General features: G+C 36.3%; 2 protein-coding genes across 10 annotated transcripts in view; one reads left to right on the plus strand and one right to left on the minus strand.

Moving 5' to 3' along the window:
- Positions 1-16,423, plus strand: part of LOC128677592 (organic cation/carnitine transporter 2-like) — a 68,842-nt gene extending 52,419 nt beyond the window's left edge. For 2 of the 3 annotated variants that reach the window (XM_053758563.2, XM_053758564.1), the window contains 5 exons: positions 11,774-11,874; positions 12,724-12,875; positions 13,020-13,637; positions 14,431-14,612; positions 14,970-16,423. In XM_053758563.2, coding sequence (XP_053614538.1) covers positions 11,774-11,874; positions 12,724-12,875; positions 13,020-13,637; positions 14,431-14,612; positions 14,970-15,170 — 1,254 coding nt within the window. In that variant the 3' untranslated portion in view covers positions 15,171-16,423. Of the gene's footprint in view, positions 1-7,652; positions 9,446-9,831; positions 10,034-11,773; positions 11,875-12,723; positions 12,876-13,019; positions 13,638-14,430; positions 14,613-14,969 lie in introns of those variants that run through there. The other variant, XM_053758562.2, reaches the window with a different exon arrangement.
- The window catches only part of LOC128677587 (protein prickle-like), a 293,975-nt gene that overhangs the window by 271,609 nt on the left and 3,187 nt on the right, over positions 1-19,179 (minus strand). For 3 of the 7 annotated variants that reach the window (XM_053758553.1, XM_053758552.1, XM_053758548.1), the window contains exon 2: positions 341-632. In XM_053758553.1, the coding sequence (XP_053614528.1) occupies positions 341-450 (110 nt within the window). In that variant the 5' untranslated portion in view covers positions 451-632. Of the gene's footprint in view, positions 1-340; positions 633-769; positions 789-1,559; positions 1,620-19,179 lie in introns of those variants that run through there. The other 4 variants (XM_053758550.1, XM_053758547.1, XM_053758549.1 and 1 more) reach the window with 4 other exon arrangements.

Below are 19,179 nucleotides of genomic sequence, written 5' to 3' on the forward strand. Positions count from 1 at the left end.
AAATTATTTTGTTATTATTTATAGGAAAAGTTCTGGTTAAATCGAATTATTATTATATTCCATCTCTGATATTTGTATAAAGTCGTATGACAGGTGTTGTCAAATCCGAGGCGTCGCTGTTGTCTATACATTTTTAAGACATTGTTTAAGTTATATTTTATAATACACTTATAAACAAATTATATTTTATTTACTTAAAAACGTCATATGATTCAAATTTGACAAATCGTATGCTATTGTTATCAAGCAGCCGTGATAGGGCAACGACAAATTCGCAACAAATTTGGGGCATATTTATGTACAAGTTCATACACAAATGGAATAAAATAAAAGAATGTACCTGTCGTGGTCATGCTCCGGACGCACCCAGGTGGCGCCCCACTCCTCCTCGGGCTCCGGTTTGGCCCCCAGCAGCCCCGACAGCCACGTGTACGACTTACTGCGCTTCATGTTCACATGCTCACTCACTAGCCTCACGGTTCGCCTGCTGTCACACTTGCACTGCGCCTTTGCACTGTTAGATCGCTTGTGGCGTTCTATTGCACTATTCACTGATTTTCATTGTACACTTTTTTATTTTTTCACTGTTTTTATCATACTAGTCTAAATTTCAGTTTTACAGTAATACACCCCTGTAAATGAATTATTCGTGAAAGATTCCTTTATTTTTCAGTTTGAATAGTTTTAGCGATGAGAAAACCAGATTTGGACAATATATATAAGTAACTATATTTATAACTATTATCTTTGTAGAATTATCAATCTTTACCGTTTCAAAGACGAAATGACAACAGTCAGCGAAAACAACTACTCTCAAAAGAAAAGGGATGATAAATGATTGTATGAACAAGTATTTATAACATTGTTTCGACACAAATTCGTTAGAGGCCTGTCTGCGGTCAAAATATCAATTATGTTGCTCATTACATTCCCGTCGCCACACTCGTACACTACTCGGGCTGTATGGCTTTACCGTTATCCTTTACATCCATCGTAATAAAGGTGAAAATTGAGCGATTGTGTATCGAATGCTGACTCGATTTGTAATCTCATCGAATAAAATTGACGTTAACGATTAAACGGTGGAAAAAATGGACAAGCGCGAGCGGTCACGCGCGACGGGTTCTTTTTTTTACACTGCTCGTTTAATGAGCAAAAGGTTACATAAATAAAGCCTCAACATTCAATACAGGAAAGTAATGAGGCATTTGGACTTATCTGATCCGAAAATGTCGAAATATGAGATTTATATCACTCTTTATGCGACATTACAAGAGTCTTAATTATTTGGACCAATAAATTACGTTTTTAAGAGAAACCGAATACTAAATTTAAAATGGAAGCTAAACTTAAATCGAAGCAAATCTTTTTGTTACACAGAAAAAGAGAGAAAAATTATTTCATTTTTATCAAATAGAATCAGAATTACGGCTAATTTTAAGTTTTTCAAAAATATAATGTCCTAAACAATTTTAATGCTTTTTAAAAGAATCTGTTCTATACACGAACGAACCCTAAATTATTATTTTTATTTTATTTCCTATAAATTGTGCAGTGACCCCTGTGACCTGCCAGTACTTGACAATAGAGGTGTTGATCACGTGGCACTAACGAACAACCTGTAACAAAAAGAGATGTTTTCGTGAGCGTCGGTTGACCATGGAGAAGGAATACTTCTTAATTCTGCGGTGTTGACATAGCATGATATAATGGTCTATGGTTGGCTGGTGACGGGTCCCGCTGAGCGGAGCTAACTGAGGTGTCTTGGGAAACTTTGTCGGAACTGTACGGCATAAATAAACACGTTGGGATGGGTTTGGTATGTAATAGTTAGAGTGATTCAAGAGGAAGGCCGCCGAAGCCGGGGCGGGTCGCCAGTTCGCTATAAATATTTAAGTCATCATCATCATTATCAGCACACCTGGGCCACTGGCCTTCCTCGTGGATAGAAAAGGAGTAGGTATGTGCCATGGCACGTGGCGCGAGGCCCATTGCGGATTGGCGGGTTATTTAAAATCGCCCTCCTAATTTTTTATATAAAAACCTATATTTGTTAATTGACGTCCTTGCAGAAAAGGAAACTTCACCGCAGAAGTTTGTTGCGCCGCTTCTTCTTCACCTGCGCTTCAGAATCCGGCAGTAGACTTAAGTAATTTTTTGACGTCAATAAGTGAATTTGAATTTGAACTTCAGGTGTTAAAGATTCAATATACCAATACTAATATTATGAAGAGAAAAGATTTGTATTTTTGTTTGTTTGTTATTACTGTTTCAATCATGAATTTAATAAGTACTTACGTGTACCTACTAATTCCATGGTTTCAAGTGAATAAACATTTCATTCATTTGTTCATTCATTCATTCCAGATATAGACAGGAAAGTAAGCAAATATAAGCCATGGCCACATTAGAATTGCTCGCTAATGCCCCGCCTGCCGCACTGGTGGAGGTGGCAAGTTTTAATGACTCCACAACTGCAAGTCCGCCAGCGTGGAGGCACCGTGCTCACAGAAACCTGACTAAGGCTGCCGTCACATCGTGCCGACTGAAATCATAATCTTTACTCAAATTTTTATTTGGGATCGCCTAAAGTTTGGAGTTTTTCCATTTCACAATATACATATATGCAATTCACATAATAGCACGTGCACATTTAAGTAATTTATAGATTTGCGCTTTCATTCTATAGGTCTATTTATACAAATGAATATAAGTGAACTCCTGCAACCTCATATAAAACTTGTTTGATTTATCAATGATCTTGAGATAAAATCCTTACTTATATATTTATCCATACTGCCATACTAACTGTTAAAGTGTGTTTGATTTTGTGTGCTTCTAAAACGTCAAAACGAGATTATTTAGTGAGCTTGGAGAGTGGCATACGAGTAAGTTATTTTTGGCGGAATGAAGATCAGCTACCTCTGTAAACATCGTGATCTTCATGTGGTGTAGGCGTTACTGACAAGAGAGGCTCGCGTGAGATCTCTATCGATTTACAACAACACTACATCTTTTACACGAAATGATGACGGATTGTGTATTTAATCCAAATAATAACACTCTGGGTGGGCTGCGTCGCTGGCATGATTTTGCTTACGAGCTAAGCGTTTTTTTGTTGTTACTTTATTTCACCTGTGGTGTATAAACTGCCTGCACCCTGGAGCTTCGCTCCCGTGGAAATTTCGGGATAAAAAGTACTACTATGTGTTATTCCAGTTTATATTGTATCCATGTATCAAATTTCATAACAGTCCATCCAGTAGATTTTGCATGAAAGAGTTACAAACATACATATACACATACATTTGACGACCTCAATGGCGCAGTGGTAAAGTGCTTGCCTCTGAACCGAGAGGTCCCGGGTTCGATCCCCGGTCGGAAAATTTTTTTTTTCTGATTGGCCTAGGTTTTGAATGTTTATCTATATATGTATTTGTTATAAAATATAGTATTGTTGAGCTAGTATCCCATAACACAAGTCTCGAATTTACTTTGGGGCTAGCTCAATCTTGCAACCGACTTCCCTCTTTTTGATTCAGCTATTTCGATGACAATGGATCTGATGTGGCGGTACAGAGCATTTCAATTCAATGTCAGCCACTACAAACAAATACAAATTCCTGATAAATAATTCCTTTTACGCCATACACATCGGATGTCAATGTATAGCCTCAATAATTACCACAGTTTCATTCCTGTATACCTATAAATTGTTCTTGGAATATACTCATAGGTCAAAATAAAGACAGTCTTAATCCCGTACTCACAACACGGAGAGGGCGTCAGTTTCCCGCCTGTCGATCAGTAACGGCCCTCAGCTGACAACCATCACCTTCGGATGGCTATCAGGCTACGAGTTACAACTCTTGTGTAATCAGTAATTGCTCAGTGGAGCCGGTTTCAGAGGAAAATAAATCGTGTCGCGCCGCGCGCACTCGACCAATTCAATGTTTGACTATATTGAAATGGTGTATTTTAAAAGAATAATGTTATTTCTTGTAATTTATAAACTCATTTCCACGTGACATGTTAAGCAACGAACGAGTACATATAAATGTTACATATACAAGAAAGCTTTCTGAATTTATATTTCTATGATCAAACATTCATATCCCACAAAGCTAAGTTCATCTGCCATCGTTTCTAAAAGTGTTTTCACGATTATAACATTTAGAATGATAGTTCATTATCATTATACGCTGTTACTCTGTGATGGTCTGTGAATGTCGTTACATCATCATATTGATGTCACACACAAAGCGTCTTTTGTATGTGTGACATTTTGTTCACAAAAGCCCACTTCATCCGTAAAATGAATTACCACACTGTGCGTGTGTTACTAATTTTGTATCAGAAATGATACGCATATCTCGAGGTACAGTCTACTACACAACGACCTAACCAAGTTCATTGTAAATTAATGGTACATGTCTCCTTCTACATGTGGTCATGTCAAGTGGAAAGTAGTATATCATACTGTCATACTGTTTTTCTATTAGATATTATATTTTATATTGACACGAAATGTAGGTAAGTACTATGCCTTTATAAATATCCTCAGTATTTCCTCAATTGCACGAGTCAACTTTGGCGTTAACATTAGATAAAAAGGCGAACTTTGCGTTGTTGTGCTAAGGTCAAAGTTAACGTCAAACTTGATTGGTAACTGAGGCCATCAATATAGACCTCACCGATCTTGTAGTTCTCAACTAGTCGCCGGCCGCTTCACACCTGGCAATACTGTAATGTATTTTGACATTTACACTCGAAATCTCCAAAACAATATGAGCGGTCGGTTTGTCTTCCGTTCTGATTTCGGCGCATCGAAATGCCACTTTTTATACTCGTATCTATAGTCGGTACTATTTCTTGGCGGATATTATTCGTCCGTGCTTTTTGATATGCACAACATTGAACGCCTGTATATCTATGAGTGTGTATCAACTGATAGCAGAAACTAGGAGATGTTGTACGAAGTTTTCAATGAGGATGGACGTAACTCGGCCGAAGATCATCTTTGGCTTAATTTAACCTGACATTAAACTAGATTAAAATTTTTGGTGTCTAAAAAGTATAGGACATCAAGAAGTCACATAATTTGTGTAATGTATTTTATATAAAATCTCAAGAAAAATAATGAATAAAATAGTTCGCCCCGTCTTTCAATATTTGTCAATACTGTACAACAGTATTATTTTTTTCACTTGTACAGTCCCAGTGATGTTAATCGTATTGAAATGTCATGTCTCCGCCATTCTCAAATCTCGGTACTCTAATACGTGGAGGAACGCAAGCTACAGTCGTTCGTCCGAACCAACACGGGTATTGTTTACGATGCCTCGCGGTGGTGGGACTCCAGAGGGGGTGGGGTGGGGGGCAAGGTCGATTCGTTAACCTAGGCACCGATGGAAACCAAATAGGACCACGTATCAATTTCTTAATATCTTTTCCCATATTATCTATAATGTCTATCATGAAACTTGCGACATTTTGGATCATGCCTCAAGCAATAAGCGATTCCGCAAACGAATGCATGCCCTAGCACCTTCAGCGTAAAGGCCAAGAATTGGTATCGACTGTACTTTGCAAAATGGCTTTCAGTACTTAACGACTGGAGCATATATTAAACTATAACCCATCTCAGGAACTTATTGGGGTTTTATAGCTATCGGATATCGAATTGTCCACTAAAGTTATTATTGTTATTGGAACTGTACTCCACGAAGATTGCTCTGGAGCTGAACTTTCGTATGCATGCATAAGTAAATCGAATGACAAGATGATTTCATGATAAAAGTTGTTTCAAACATTTAGTTTTTTACGATGGTTGACTTAACTAATATAACTTTATAACCCTCGCGCACAGATTACATAATACCCCAGTACCTCGGGCCATAAGGTAAAATTCGCAACAAGGATTTGTTATCTTCAAAATTACTTAGAATTAAGAAAAGAGCATCCCACCAAAAACATTTTCATGTAAAAATGTTGCCAAGACCAGTCTAGTTGCTTCACAAACTCTACACTTTAGTCAAAATGTATGAAAAAGTGGTCAGATCTTATGTAGAGCCAAGATTCTTGATACATGGGCCCTAACTTTACCAGAACTAACTTCACACATTCTACATTCTAGTTAAAACGTGTAACTTGGCCGTATTCTTACTCTAGAAATAACATAACGAATGCCTATGAAATCTACGTGACGGTAGCAAAACGACCAAGCCACATGTCTCATACAAACTTTCACTCCCTATACCAAAGGGATGGGTTAAGTTGGGTATTTTAAGTTTTTTTTGTTTTCTGTACTAATATTGTCTTACATACCAAATTTCAGCTTTCTAAGACTTCAGGAAGTACCAAACAATTTTGATAATCAGTGAATCAGTGATCAGTGACGAAATTATGGGTTTTTGGACCACTATAAAATCTAAAGTATACTAGCTACGATATTCATACTTTGTATGTTTAATTAATGTACTCGTGGTATTATATCTTGAAAATTGTAACTATCTGGCATTATCCAACCCAAAGTTACGAAGGTCCAAAATTACGACGAAACGTTTCGAAAAAAGGTAGGTAGTGTCCTTGCGCTTCGCTTGGCTCGTCTTGGCGGGCGCACTCCCGTGCCCCCAGATATAGGTTTTTTAAAGTCCGTAATGCATGGTGACTCGTACTGGGTTTCACTTCCTTTCCATCAAATAACCTGAATCCTTTTCGATTTTACTATAGAATTATAATAGAAAAGGATAAGAGGCTTTTATCAAAAGAAAGGATTAGACTTTTCTAGGGATAGATACTAGTAATGGCGACATAATACGTCCAGAAAAAGCATAATGAGCAAGTGCAATGGCCGCCATTTTGAATAGCTTTGGGTGCAGCGCCGGCGCAGCGCAGGGGGAATCTATGTTTAGAATTACTTCTTTGAAATATGCTGGCTGGAAAGTACCATCCATCTAGAAATTTATGGACTACGTTGTCTAACTGAACCACGCTTGCTTGATAATATATTTTCTGCTTCAAATAATGATAATACGAGTACTCGTACGGAGCATTAATAACCTATTTTATCTTGTATTGGATACATAATAAATTTATAAAAATGGTTTGACCTGTTTAGACCTATACCATAACCTGATGATGACTATTCAGCTGTGGTTTTGAATTTGATGAAACAAGTTAAAATTAATTGTGTAATAATTAGATATAGCCTTTGATTTATCGAAAACACTGCAGTCTATATGACGTAAAATATTTATCTTAATGTAAAATAAACTGGTGAGGTGTCGACTCGAGTGCTGACAGAAAACTGACGGATTGGGACATGTTTATTTTAGAATGGGACCTCTTCCACCATCCGCCGTTTTCAAATGCGCTATAAGTATTACTCAGTCAAAATCTTAAATGTAAATATTTAAAACCACATGATTGAAATAAATTGCGATGTATTGTCGTGAAAACATACGTTTTCGAGTCCTCGACCACCAACTTTGCAGTCGACGACGTCATTGCCAAATCATCACCAATATAAAAAAGCCGGGTCACACCAAATGCATGGCGAGCGTTACGGTTGCGCGTGATCACACATGTCACACTGCAAGCGACGCGGCACACGTCTCTAGCGTGCTTCACATCACGCCGCGCATATACGAGTAACTTGTTTACGCGCGTGTTTTTCTTTACTTTGTTAGCAGATAGTACTCTCACGCAAATGATTTTATTTGTTTTTGCGCTAAATATTATAAATAAATATAACTTTGCATTTACTACTAAATATGTCACGATTCACTACCATAACAATATTTTGTAATATTTATTTTACTTACTCTTTGTTTTGTGTTGTATACACTCATATTTTTGGACTATTTCAATAATTTATTATTTTAATAAAGAGTCCATTGCGAAGAAAATCGGTAAACTGCATCAAATTTGTAAATAAATACTATCGAGCATGCATTACACTCAGCTCTGTCCGAACTTATTCAGCGTGGTCGTAGCCACACGAATCTCGTCTTAAGTTTGACACAACTAGTCTGTCATCTAAGATATAGAGTTAAAATAAACCTGTATATATTTTTATGCATTAAACAAATAAATATGTATAATAAAATAAGTATGTATATATCTATAACGCAAGCTAGTCTCCCTGCTAACGCAGCAGATGGACATTTGACAAGCTTTGCGTAGCGGAGCTATGGAGGCACGGCTTTATAAAACCTCTATGTATCTAAAACGAGTTAGGTAAACACAGAGTAGCGTCGTGGAGAGGCCCGCAAGCAAATATTTGTCAATGGACAACAATGCGGTTCGAAAATGTGAGTACCTCAGAGTATGTAATGAGTACCTCAATCTTCACACATTTTTTTTTATACGCAATGACATGTGCCGATTTCTTCTTATCGTGTGTTAACACTGGTGTCAGATTATGAATATGATACTTAAATAAATAACCTTAAGGCGTCTGATATTACTTTTACGATTAGTTGCAAGTAGGTGCATACACACTGGTGAACGTAAACTATCAACCAATGCCAACTGATTCGAGAATAAGCAAGTGGGTAGAGCTACTACGTGTTTACCAAAATACCAAATGAAAAAAAATCGTAAGAACTTTACGTACATATAAGAACATGCGTTTATTCTAAGCAGTCAACACTGTAAATATGATATGACCTTATTATTGGCAATATCGCGGGTTCCAAGCAATATATCCCGCCAAAACCAATACCAAAACCCATCCAACTCGATTCAGTAGATGTCGCGTGATGCGCGAACAAACAAAAATAATTATTTTAGCCTTTATTAGTCTCATAAAGACCTCAATAATTATTGTTCTTTAATATTTCCAATGTACAGACATAGCACACTTACAGTTTTATTACATGTATAGATTATTACTGAATCAACAACCTTTTACACAATACTATAACTTACAACATTCAATACAAGTGGCGTCGAGACGCAGTCGTGTATTTGCTTGAAAACGAAAAGGATAATTAATACTTGTAAACTTTTTGCATTGTCTAAAATATAAATTCTTTGAACATTCTAGGGGACAAAATTATTATCTAATAAAATTAAATTAGACATTTGAAAAAAGAAACAATGGAATATAGATAGAAATCAAAGCAATAAATAAATTAATAGATACAAAAAAAAAACTTAAACAGAGTATAAAATAGGCTAATAAAATGCCGAAGAGAACAAAAGAGTATAGAAAAACATCGGTCAAAGACGATGCTGCTCTGGTTGAGGCCGAGCGACCGAAGGACACAAACCAGATAACTATTCCCGAAGATACAGTGCACCTGGATGATATCCTGGAGAAACTGGGAGCGTTCGGGAAACACCAGTTGGTGACCATGTGTTTGCTTTCGTTGGTCTACGCAACTAATTCCATGTATAACATCAACTATGTGTTCGCTGTTGAGGATGTCCAATACAGGTCAGTCTTAATTACATAGTATAATTATTTTATACTCGTAGTCGCTTCCCGCCGTCTGTCTGTACCTGTCTATGCTTAGATCTTTAAAACATCATCATGCATAATGTTACACCCGTGCGAAGCCGGGGCGGGCCGCTAGCTCAAGATATTATCTATATGTTTATTCAGTCATGGATTTTTTTTTATCATATTCACGTAGTGGCAGCAGATCTCGACTATGTTTTCGCAGGCTGACCTCGCAATATTAAAAATCTAATATACATTTTTGGATGACTGAACTAAAAAATTATTCTTTATTACGCAAGTTCTATTTAAATAATTTATCGTAAATGGAGGTTTTTTTTTAGTTGACATAATTATTGTATGCTGTGAATGGTTCCCTCTAGATGCAAAATCCCGTCCTGCGAGTCCTCCAACGGGTCATTCTTCGTACCCTGGCTGAATGACTCCTACAAAGAGTTGGGCGAAGACGTGAAGCAATGTCAGAGATACTCCCCTCTGGACAACCGGTGTTCTTCCTTCAACAGCAGCGTCCAGGAGACCTGCTCTGAGTGGGTTTACGAAAAGTCGAACAGTTTCGTTGCGGAGGTTAGCGGAATCAATTTCATCTACTTTCTTATTTTTCTGTTATTGTTCACCCTAGACCGAGACCCGTTAATGAAGTCTAATAGATACGTCTTCTTGGGAACTTTTTTTTTATTATTTTATTCATAATTTTTATTTTTGTTTTAATAATTCATATATTGTGACATTTAAATTTTATTTGTAAAACATGTACGTGATTTGTGATCTTCAAGTGTCTGAATTGTACTTCTATTTCGACGAATAAGAATTGTAATTATGAAGTCATGGGAATCGAGTGTGTCATGCTCACTCAAATGGTCAATCTGGTGGTAGCGTCGTGGGCCGGGTCGTGAGGTTCCCTCTATTATGGTTGAGCTACGCGATGGCTGTCCCATGCGTCAACTCGTGATCGGGTGCCATAGGGAACTGGTCATCTCGTTTCTCATACATAATCATAACCTGTTTTGATATACCTTTTGACTATGTACATTATGTACTTTTATATATTATTAGAAAGAAAAAAAAAACATTGTAAGAAACAATAATGGTAAGCCGATCTGGCATGATAGGGGTTGGTCCCTATCATGCCAGATCGGCTTACCATGATTTCGGCTTACATGACTGTTCAAATGAGTTTCTTTCGGCATTTCTTCTCAGCAGTAGTCGTTCCGAAATGCCAGTAGTTTGTAGCTTGTGAGAAATAACTATAAATATAAAGATTGACGAGAAAAAGTACCTGTGAAGGTCTAATTTCTGAATAAATGATTGAATTTGAATTTTGAATTTGAACTACAATCGAATTACCTATATAGGTTTTCTATCAAAAAATATGAGCAACTTTGTTATAGACGCCGACATCGGGAAACCTGTAATGTTAGATAAACTCTAATAAACTATCATATAAAAGATATGCTTTAAACGTCTCACCATTTACGGGCGTACTTAAAACAGAAATAAATAACAGGATTCCTTAATTACTTTCTGCCATTTTTAGATCGGCAAAGTAATTGAAACTCGTGTAATGAATACTACAAAAACGATTGATGCTCATTAAGTAGTAATATGGTAACAAAAAAGCTTGTTAAATATTTTAAATCACGTTGAAGACTTATAAATAGTAACAACAAATCAATCGGATGTAAAAAGTGATAAGTAAAATCTTGACAGTTTAAAACATGAAAAATCCAAAGCAAAAATAAGATCTTTGGCGCTTAGAATAGATGCAGTAGATCACAAACGATTCAACAAGAGAGATTACAGCAGTTCTTACTGCAATTACCGAGGCCGGTAGTTCAAGCCGGCGATGTACATGATATCAATGCTCACAACCGTCTCGACGCAACCGGTCGGATACTTGAGGTCATTCAATAATACTCTCACATCGACTGTAATAAAACATGTGGCTTGTCGCGACGGCTATTGTTTTAATAGTGTTTTTCGATGTTGTACTAGAATATTCATCTTGTACCTATGTCTTTTGCAATATTGTGTTGCATTTTTGATAGTGATAATCTTTGCATGCATAGCCTTTATTATGAATTTCTAGGATTATCAGTGCGATTAAAAATATTGTAAAATATGATGCTTATAATGTTTGTAACTTGCAACTAAATTTTTTTATTACTTTAGTTTTCTTTCGTTTACTTTATTTCCTTTTTTGTTTTTTCTTACTTTCGTTTCTTGATTACGTATCTGCTGCTATCAACGATTATTGAACTACCTGTATTCTAAAACCCATACTATTATTAACATCTTTGCTTACAGTTTAATTTAGCCTGCGAGGACTGGAAGCCGACCCTGGTGGGGACGGTGCACAGCTTCGGGAACATGCTGGGGATGCTGCTGCAGGGACAGATATCCGACAGGTACTGAAGCTAATTCGCGGAATCCACGAGCTTTTTAATGATTCTATTTGATTCAATATTTTGGTGTATTATAAACGTGATTCTATCATTATTTTAAAATTAATTTTCAGTAACTGAAACTTAAATATTTCGTGACACGTATTCTGTCGTAAAATTTAAATCGATAAGGCATTTACTACACCCATCTTTTGGTATCTCCTTTCGGGTATAAATGCTATTTCTTTTTACATTTTCCTTATGGGGAATGATATCTTTTCAATTAAGGTCGTGACGGGTATGCTAAAAAAGCTTGCGTTGTCTTAATAATATAATAAATCAGCTTTAGCATCACCTTAATAGCACAATAAGATCGATAACTCTTCAATCGCCGAAGCAGAGATAAAGATTACTTCTGTATCTCTCTTGCTGATCGAATATACATACATACTGTATGACTTTATGTATCAAACGTCGTGTTTTATTCACGACGTAGAATTTAAGCTAAAATAAGGCATGCGTCTCTAAAAAGTCAGATTTCTAAACACGTAACCGTCACAAATCGATGATATCTCAGCCAAAACCAGCCGAGTTTAATTGATCTAACCAAGTAAAATAATTAACACCTAACTACGTGGCTACAGTTACAAGTGTTGCTCAAATTGATTGGCTTTGATTTATCTCTTGGAATTTATACTGGGCTTTATAGAACTGCTGGTAATAAATTGGTTTTCAACTAAAGCGGCATCATGGTAAAAATGCATATCGAACATATTAAGAAAATAACTTCTCTGAACATAAAGCTAAAGATAATCAATTAAATTCAAACTTTACGACCGGCAACTCCTTCTTATATTTGTTTTCCCAATACAGGTTCGGCCGTAAAACTGCAGCCGTGTTTGCCGGGTCCATGGGCGCTGTTCTGGGTCTCTCAAAGAGTTTTGCAACTTCGTTTTGGTTCTACATCGTACTTGAAGGTTTAGAAGCTGCTATTGGAGACGCCCTTTCTCCTATGTTCATGATGAGTAAGCAAAATATTTTTTTGCAATGTTGCAAACTTAATCATATAGTTAGTTACTATATGATTATGGCTTTGCTCGTTTGCCATAAAAAATAAATTAATGTGTAGGCTAGCCTTCATGTGAATATAAACTAAATTACGTTTTCAGGTATCGAAATTGTCGAGAAGAAGAAGGCTGTACTGTTCCAAATGATATTACTGAACTGCTACACGAGTGGCCTGATCATAATGCCTCTTATAGCGTGGTCCGTGCCCTATTGGCGCAACTTCTTGAGAGTCATCTACGCGCCCACCATCATCATACTGACGTACTCGTTCTACCTCGATGAAAGCATACGATGGCTTTTCAGCAAAGGGAAGAGAAAAGAAGCTATAAAATTAATCGAGAAAGTAGCAATAAAAAATGACGTGAAGATCGACACAGTCATGTTAGAGAAATTACATAACATAGATGAAGAGACGAAGAACGATTTGAAACACAAAGCGCTGCTATTGAAAACTTTTCAGTCGAGAATTATGGTCCAAAGATTTTTAGTCTGTATACTGTATTGGTTCACGATCACTCTAATAAACTATGGGATGATGGTTAGCGCTGTCTTCATCGACGGCAATAAGTATCTGAACTTCTCTTTGCTAATGACGATGGACATCTTCTCCAATATTTTCTACTGGCTGGTACTCTCTAAATACAAGAGGAAAATTCCGTTGATTATCTCATTTATAATTGGTGGAATTTTCTGCATCTGCCAGCCTTTTGTACCAAAATGTAAGTGCGTTGTGTTAAACCTCACTATTGTTTCTTAAACATATTTTTCCAGATAAGAGTGAATACGTAATAATTTAAATTAAAATATAACAATACATAATCCAAAAACATACTTCCGATATTAAATATTTATTTCTAGAACAAGGTTCAGAGAACTTCATATCTTGATTATATTTATACAAAACATTTAAAATTACGCTACTACTTCCTTATCTTTTCTCCAATATACTTTGCACAATATCAGGAAATGACTAGTAGCATTACATATGGCACTGCCAATGCTCTCCTCATCAAAAAGCTTTACTTTTACTTTCAAATACAATTTACTCATATCATTACACGATTTCCATTTCCTTGGTATATAGGTATATCACAAGCTACAACTACTTATTTTAATAGACAGATTTTATTAGAAACTATTTGAATGAACCAAAGGGTCTATCACATCACATCTATTATAGTAGATATAATTTATTCTATGTCATCTTATGCCCGTGTTGGGCATCATCTACAAAATGGATGTATTTTTAATAATCATCTATCTCTTTATTGCACGTACATAAATGAGTGATAAGTGTAGTGTACATTAGTACGTAGTAGTACTTATCGCAAAAAAACTTCCATTCAGTCGATTTTTCTTTGTTATTTCATTGAACATATATAATATATTATTCGCCAGTAGTAAAAACTTCAAAGATTCTATGTTCGCTCAGTATCACCTGCTACTACCGTTATTACTATAATCTGCTAATATGATTTTATTTCAGTGACAAGTTAATTTTATTATTTTCAGCATATGCCTGGATCGGTCTAGTGCTGTACATGGCGTTCGAGATGCTGGCCACCTTCTCCAGCAACGTGGTATACATCTACACCTCCGAGCTATTCCCCACATACACCAGGAACTCCATACACTCGCTCTGCTCCGCTATCGGCAGGATCGGATCTCTTCTTGGGCCACAAACTCCTTTGATGGTTAGTTTTCGCAAAGGAAACTTCTCATTTGACACTTTGGTGAAAATTTTCAAATCAGTTATAATGTAATAGCTATGTTTTTGGAGTTGTGCAAGATGGTGGTACATGCAAATAAAGAATCTGCACAGTTAAAATTTGTCTATGATAGATTTTAGTCATTGATTTCCGTTATTTGGAAAATGTATCTCCATTCTCCATTCGACGCAAACCGCTCCACTTCAACTAAACCAACTACCTGGTGCAACTCGTTGATCTTAATATTTTTTGCCGGATGGAAGTACGAATAGAGGATTATTATAATTAATATCAGTCATGAAAAAATAGTCTCCCCCGTAATTTAACACAACCAAATTTCAGATATCATACTGGTCGCACCTGCCCGCCATGTTATTCGGGATGACGTCACTGGCGTGCGGCTTCCTCAGCCTGCTGATGCCGGAGACAGCCAACACGGAGCTCCCCAACACGGTCCGGGAGGCCGAGAACATCGGCAGACCAGCGCACAAGCGCCGGCAGGAGTCCATTAGGCTTACGGAGAATTTTAGTGTCGAATATTAGCATCAAGTAGCATTGCAAAACTGTAGATAGTTTCAATACATATTCCTTTACGACTTTGACGACGTCGGTGGCGCAGTGGTAAAGTTCTTGCCACTGAACCGAGAGGGTCGCACACGGGACGTGCGATCCCCGGTCGGGTCATGATGGAAAACGATCTTTTTCTGATTGGCCCGGGTCTTGGATGTTTATCTATATATGTATTTGTTATAAAATATAGTATCGTTGAGTTAGTATCCCATAACACAAGTGTCGAACTTACTTTGGGGCTAGGCTCAATATGTGTGGTTTGTCCTCATTTATTTATTATTATTATTTATTATTTACATATTGTGTTGCATAATAATATTCGGACTTTAAAAACCTAGTAGTCACGGAAGAAGGATTGACGACGTCTTATGTATGTAATGTAAATAAGCCTAAAATGTCTATAGTATGGTCTGAACTGGAAACTATGATAAAACATATAATTCACCAAGTAATCAACAAAATTTCACTGTATCTTTGGCTTATGTAGTAAAGGTTGAAATTATTTTCTAAATTCCAAACACACAGACTAATAAAGAGTCTAAACAGACAGATTCTAGTACTAACATTTGGCACTCGGTCTAACGGGTTGGACTGTAAATACGGGTTTGACTTCAATCAGTGTAAAAAACAAACTGGATATTGTTTTGTTACCAGCAAGATATTATATTACTGCAAAAAGTAAACAATGCCGTGAGAGCTTCCGACAAGAAAAGCCGGTGGACGTAACAAGTGTATAGGTTACAAAAGTTACGACAGAAACTTTTTATTGGTATGTGTACCTTTATGTTTTGAATGCGTGAGAGCTCTTTATAACGTCATTGTTGGATTTATATTTGTTATCTGTACTCGTCGTACAAACACTGTTGATACGAGTACAGATATATTTTAGGAGTTCAAAAATCACTAGCTTAGAAGCACAAGTACAATTTGCAGCACTATTTATGATGTACGTAGTTATAGATAATTTTGAGTTCTTAAATTTGAGTCCCAATTTAATTAGGTATTGTGTTTATTGTTTTTATTATTATTATTTCATGTCTGTATTATTTCATCTGTGATCTCAAGCCATGATAATATCATGGCTTGAGACCACAGAGCGGAGACCAATTTGTCTTAATCGATTTGATGTTCTTTGTGTACTGTAAAGTTTTTGTGATTTACGGCAAATAAACATTTTTTCTTTCTTTCTGTATATCTATGCTGAAATAAAGAAATGTTAATGATTACTCGTATGCGTTTAATTTACTAGTTGACAGCCGGTGATGGTGGTGGATGAGTAAGAGAAATGTGACGATGTATCGAGTGGATAGATTAACATTACTAACAATTTCATTGTTGGTAATTGAATACATGTAAGCATGGTTTAATAGCCGAAGTAGTAGACTGCCTATATATTTCTCTGATTATAGGATCCAAACACACAAATATTTTTGACATTGCAGTAAATACTTAAAAGTCTTACATAGAACTTAATTCAGACAATGATCGTCCTTATTTAACTTTAAAGGCCATAAGTTAAATAAGGGTTATTGGTATAACCACAGGAAGGTAATATTGAAAGCTAGAGGCGACTAGTCTTGCGCCAAGCATCTAAACAGAAATGAATTAGAATGGAGACTGCCGCTCAGCCGCGAGGAAGCCCAGAGCTGTAACGGCTAGCCAGCGTATATGTAAGCAGTTAATAGATTTAATGTAAATCTAGAATAGGAGGCAGTATTGGATGGCGGAAATTACAATTATGATTAACAGATTTCCGTTAATTGGGAATCAGTTAATGTATCTACTAAAGAATATGGAAGTATGAGGCACGTGAGGTTTCAATAAACAAACTGATAGCAAATCTTTAAAATTCGAGAAACGGAAACAAACATATGTAAATGAAAATCTAATTGTCAAACAACGAGCCAAGAACAGATATGTCAAAGGAAATTCATCGTCTAATTGGTTGGGACAAATAAATCTTGAGCAAAACCGTGATGTTTGACCACGCATTACTGGCGTGTCTGTACAAAGACAACTCCGAATTTACGTTAACTGGACTATTTATAGCATAGTAAGGTCTAATATTGCTTGAAACGTATTTTCTTTTAAACTATACCATTTCTAGTGTACACATGTCCAGTCAAAGCACGCATGACAGTTATTCTATTCAAATAACTTATGTTCAAAGATAAAATTTCAGTACTTATTTACTTCAGTAAATAAATTTTAATTTGTAAATAGTTTTACTGACAATTTTAAATATTTAGAAGAGAAATGATTCCAAAATAGAGCCCATTTACCTAAATTCTCTGCTCTTAATAATCTTATTGTTAAGTGCAAGACAAAACACAAGATCTTCTAATATTACGTTACGTTAAAGTTGTGATGTGAAGTAACTAATGTAAATACAATGTAATCTCAGATTCCACTAGTACCTACAACAGAATCAGTTTTGGTATTTAGTATCAATGCCTTGGGTGGGCCTGTAACTATAATTTTCTCAACAATTATAGTAGGTTTTGAATTACACAATAAAGCTGAAGTAATTGTTTTGAACAAGTTAGACAGCAAGGAATGATGTGAAGTGATAGTTCTATAAATTATGCAGATATAATTTAGACTGACAAGCGCTACGTGCTAGGTGTTAACAAGAAGTCGCATTAATTGGAACTGGCGCATGTGAGTACTTTCACTGAGATCTGGAACACGTTTTGGCATCCTGATAAGAAACTTGATTTAAACCGGATCAAAAACTGATTTAATTAGACAGCGTTATTATATATACTTAAAACGCTGTCTAATTACATCAGTTTAGAAGAATTGACTAATATAATACGGGTTGCCGGTGTCCACGGGCTGCGGTGTTTGCTTGTGTAATATATAAAAAAATAAGTACTATATTAGTATTCTGCACGTCCTTATCGGCTAAGAAAGAATCAAGATTGATGCTAATCATGTAGGTACACTACAAGATATAAACTACAAATATGTGCCTCAGGGTATAATGATCAAACGAAAGAAATTAATAATGGGATTTAAGAACAGGAAGCTATCCAGAAAACATCGAAACCTGAACACGTTGTGTGTTAAACAAGTTGGACGTGAAAGTCTTCCAATATAAGCTCCTCCGGTAGGCTAAAATGTCAATATAAAGAAAACAAACCATATCTTTATGTAATCCCCAATACATCTTCGTGCAAATCTGACAGGGGGCCAGCGTACAGCACATGTAGCGACGCTCTTGATGGAGGGGAGAGAGGGTAAAGGCCGGTATGCACCTGCTAGGCGCGTGCGACGACCTTGTATCGGACGACCTGCGCCCGCGCAACGTCCAAAGTCGCTAATATGAATGTAGCCTTACTTAACGTTAACGGTATTATTATATGGGGCGGAATGATGTGGTCAATACAATATTTATTTCAAAGTTATCAGCTTAGATAGAAGATAAAATTCAAGCTGTATATAGAAAGCGTTATTAATTTTGGCTTTGCACCTAGCTGACGATCTAAGCAATCTTATTAAATTCATATTCCTTATACGGTTATTATCTTCTTCACTGGAAACGTCTTCAGGTTTTGATGGAAAAATGATGAATAGTGATGATTTGATTATAGTATAGCGTGTGAAATGTTTAAACTTATATTCACTGAGGTCATAGTAAAGGTCACAAATGGAAATACAATCGAGATAAAATGTGGTTTTGATCACTAATACCACAAGATTCACATGAGTAGGTACCTATATGACCTCATAATTGCGCGGCTTATTACGTTTCATTCATTTGTGGGTCATGTCATGCCTTGCTCGGAAGAGCTTTAAAGTAAGTACATACTAATACCAGATCAAAGGAAGTCGAACACGTAGTCGAAACGAAATTATCAAGTCAAAATTCTCATTATTACGATCGCAAATTCACGAATCTTAGTAAATGAACAAGACTAGTGAGTGGTATTTGTCAACATTTGCAACGCTCGATGTATTATTTCTTCTGCTACAATGG

The sequence above is a fragment of the Plodia interpunctella genome, chromosome 18 (genome assembly GCF_027563975.2).
Source record: "Plodia interpunctella isolate USDA-ARS_2022_Savannah chromosome 18, ilPloInte3.2, whole genome shotgun sequence".
Classification (NCBI taxonomy): Eukaryota; Metazoa; Arthropoda; class Insecta; order Lepidoptera; family Pyralidae; genus Plodia; species Plodia interpunctella.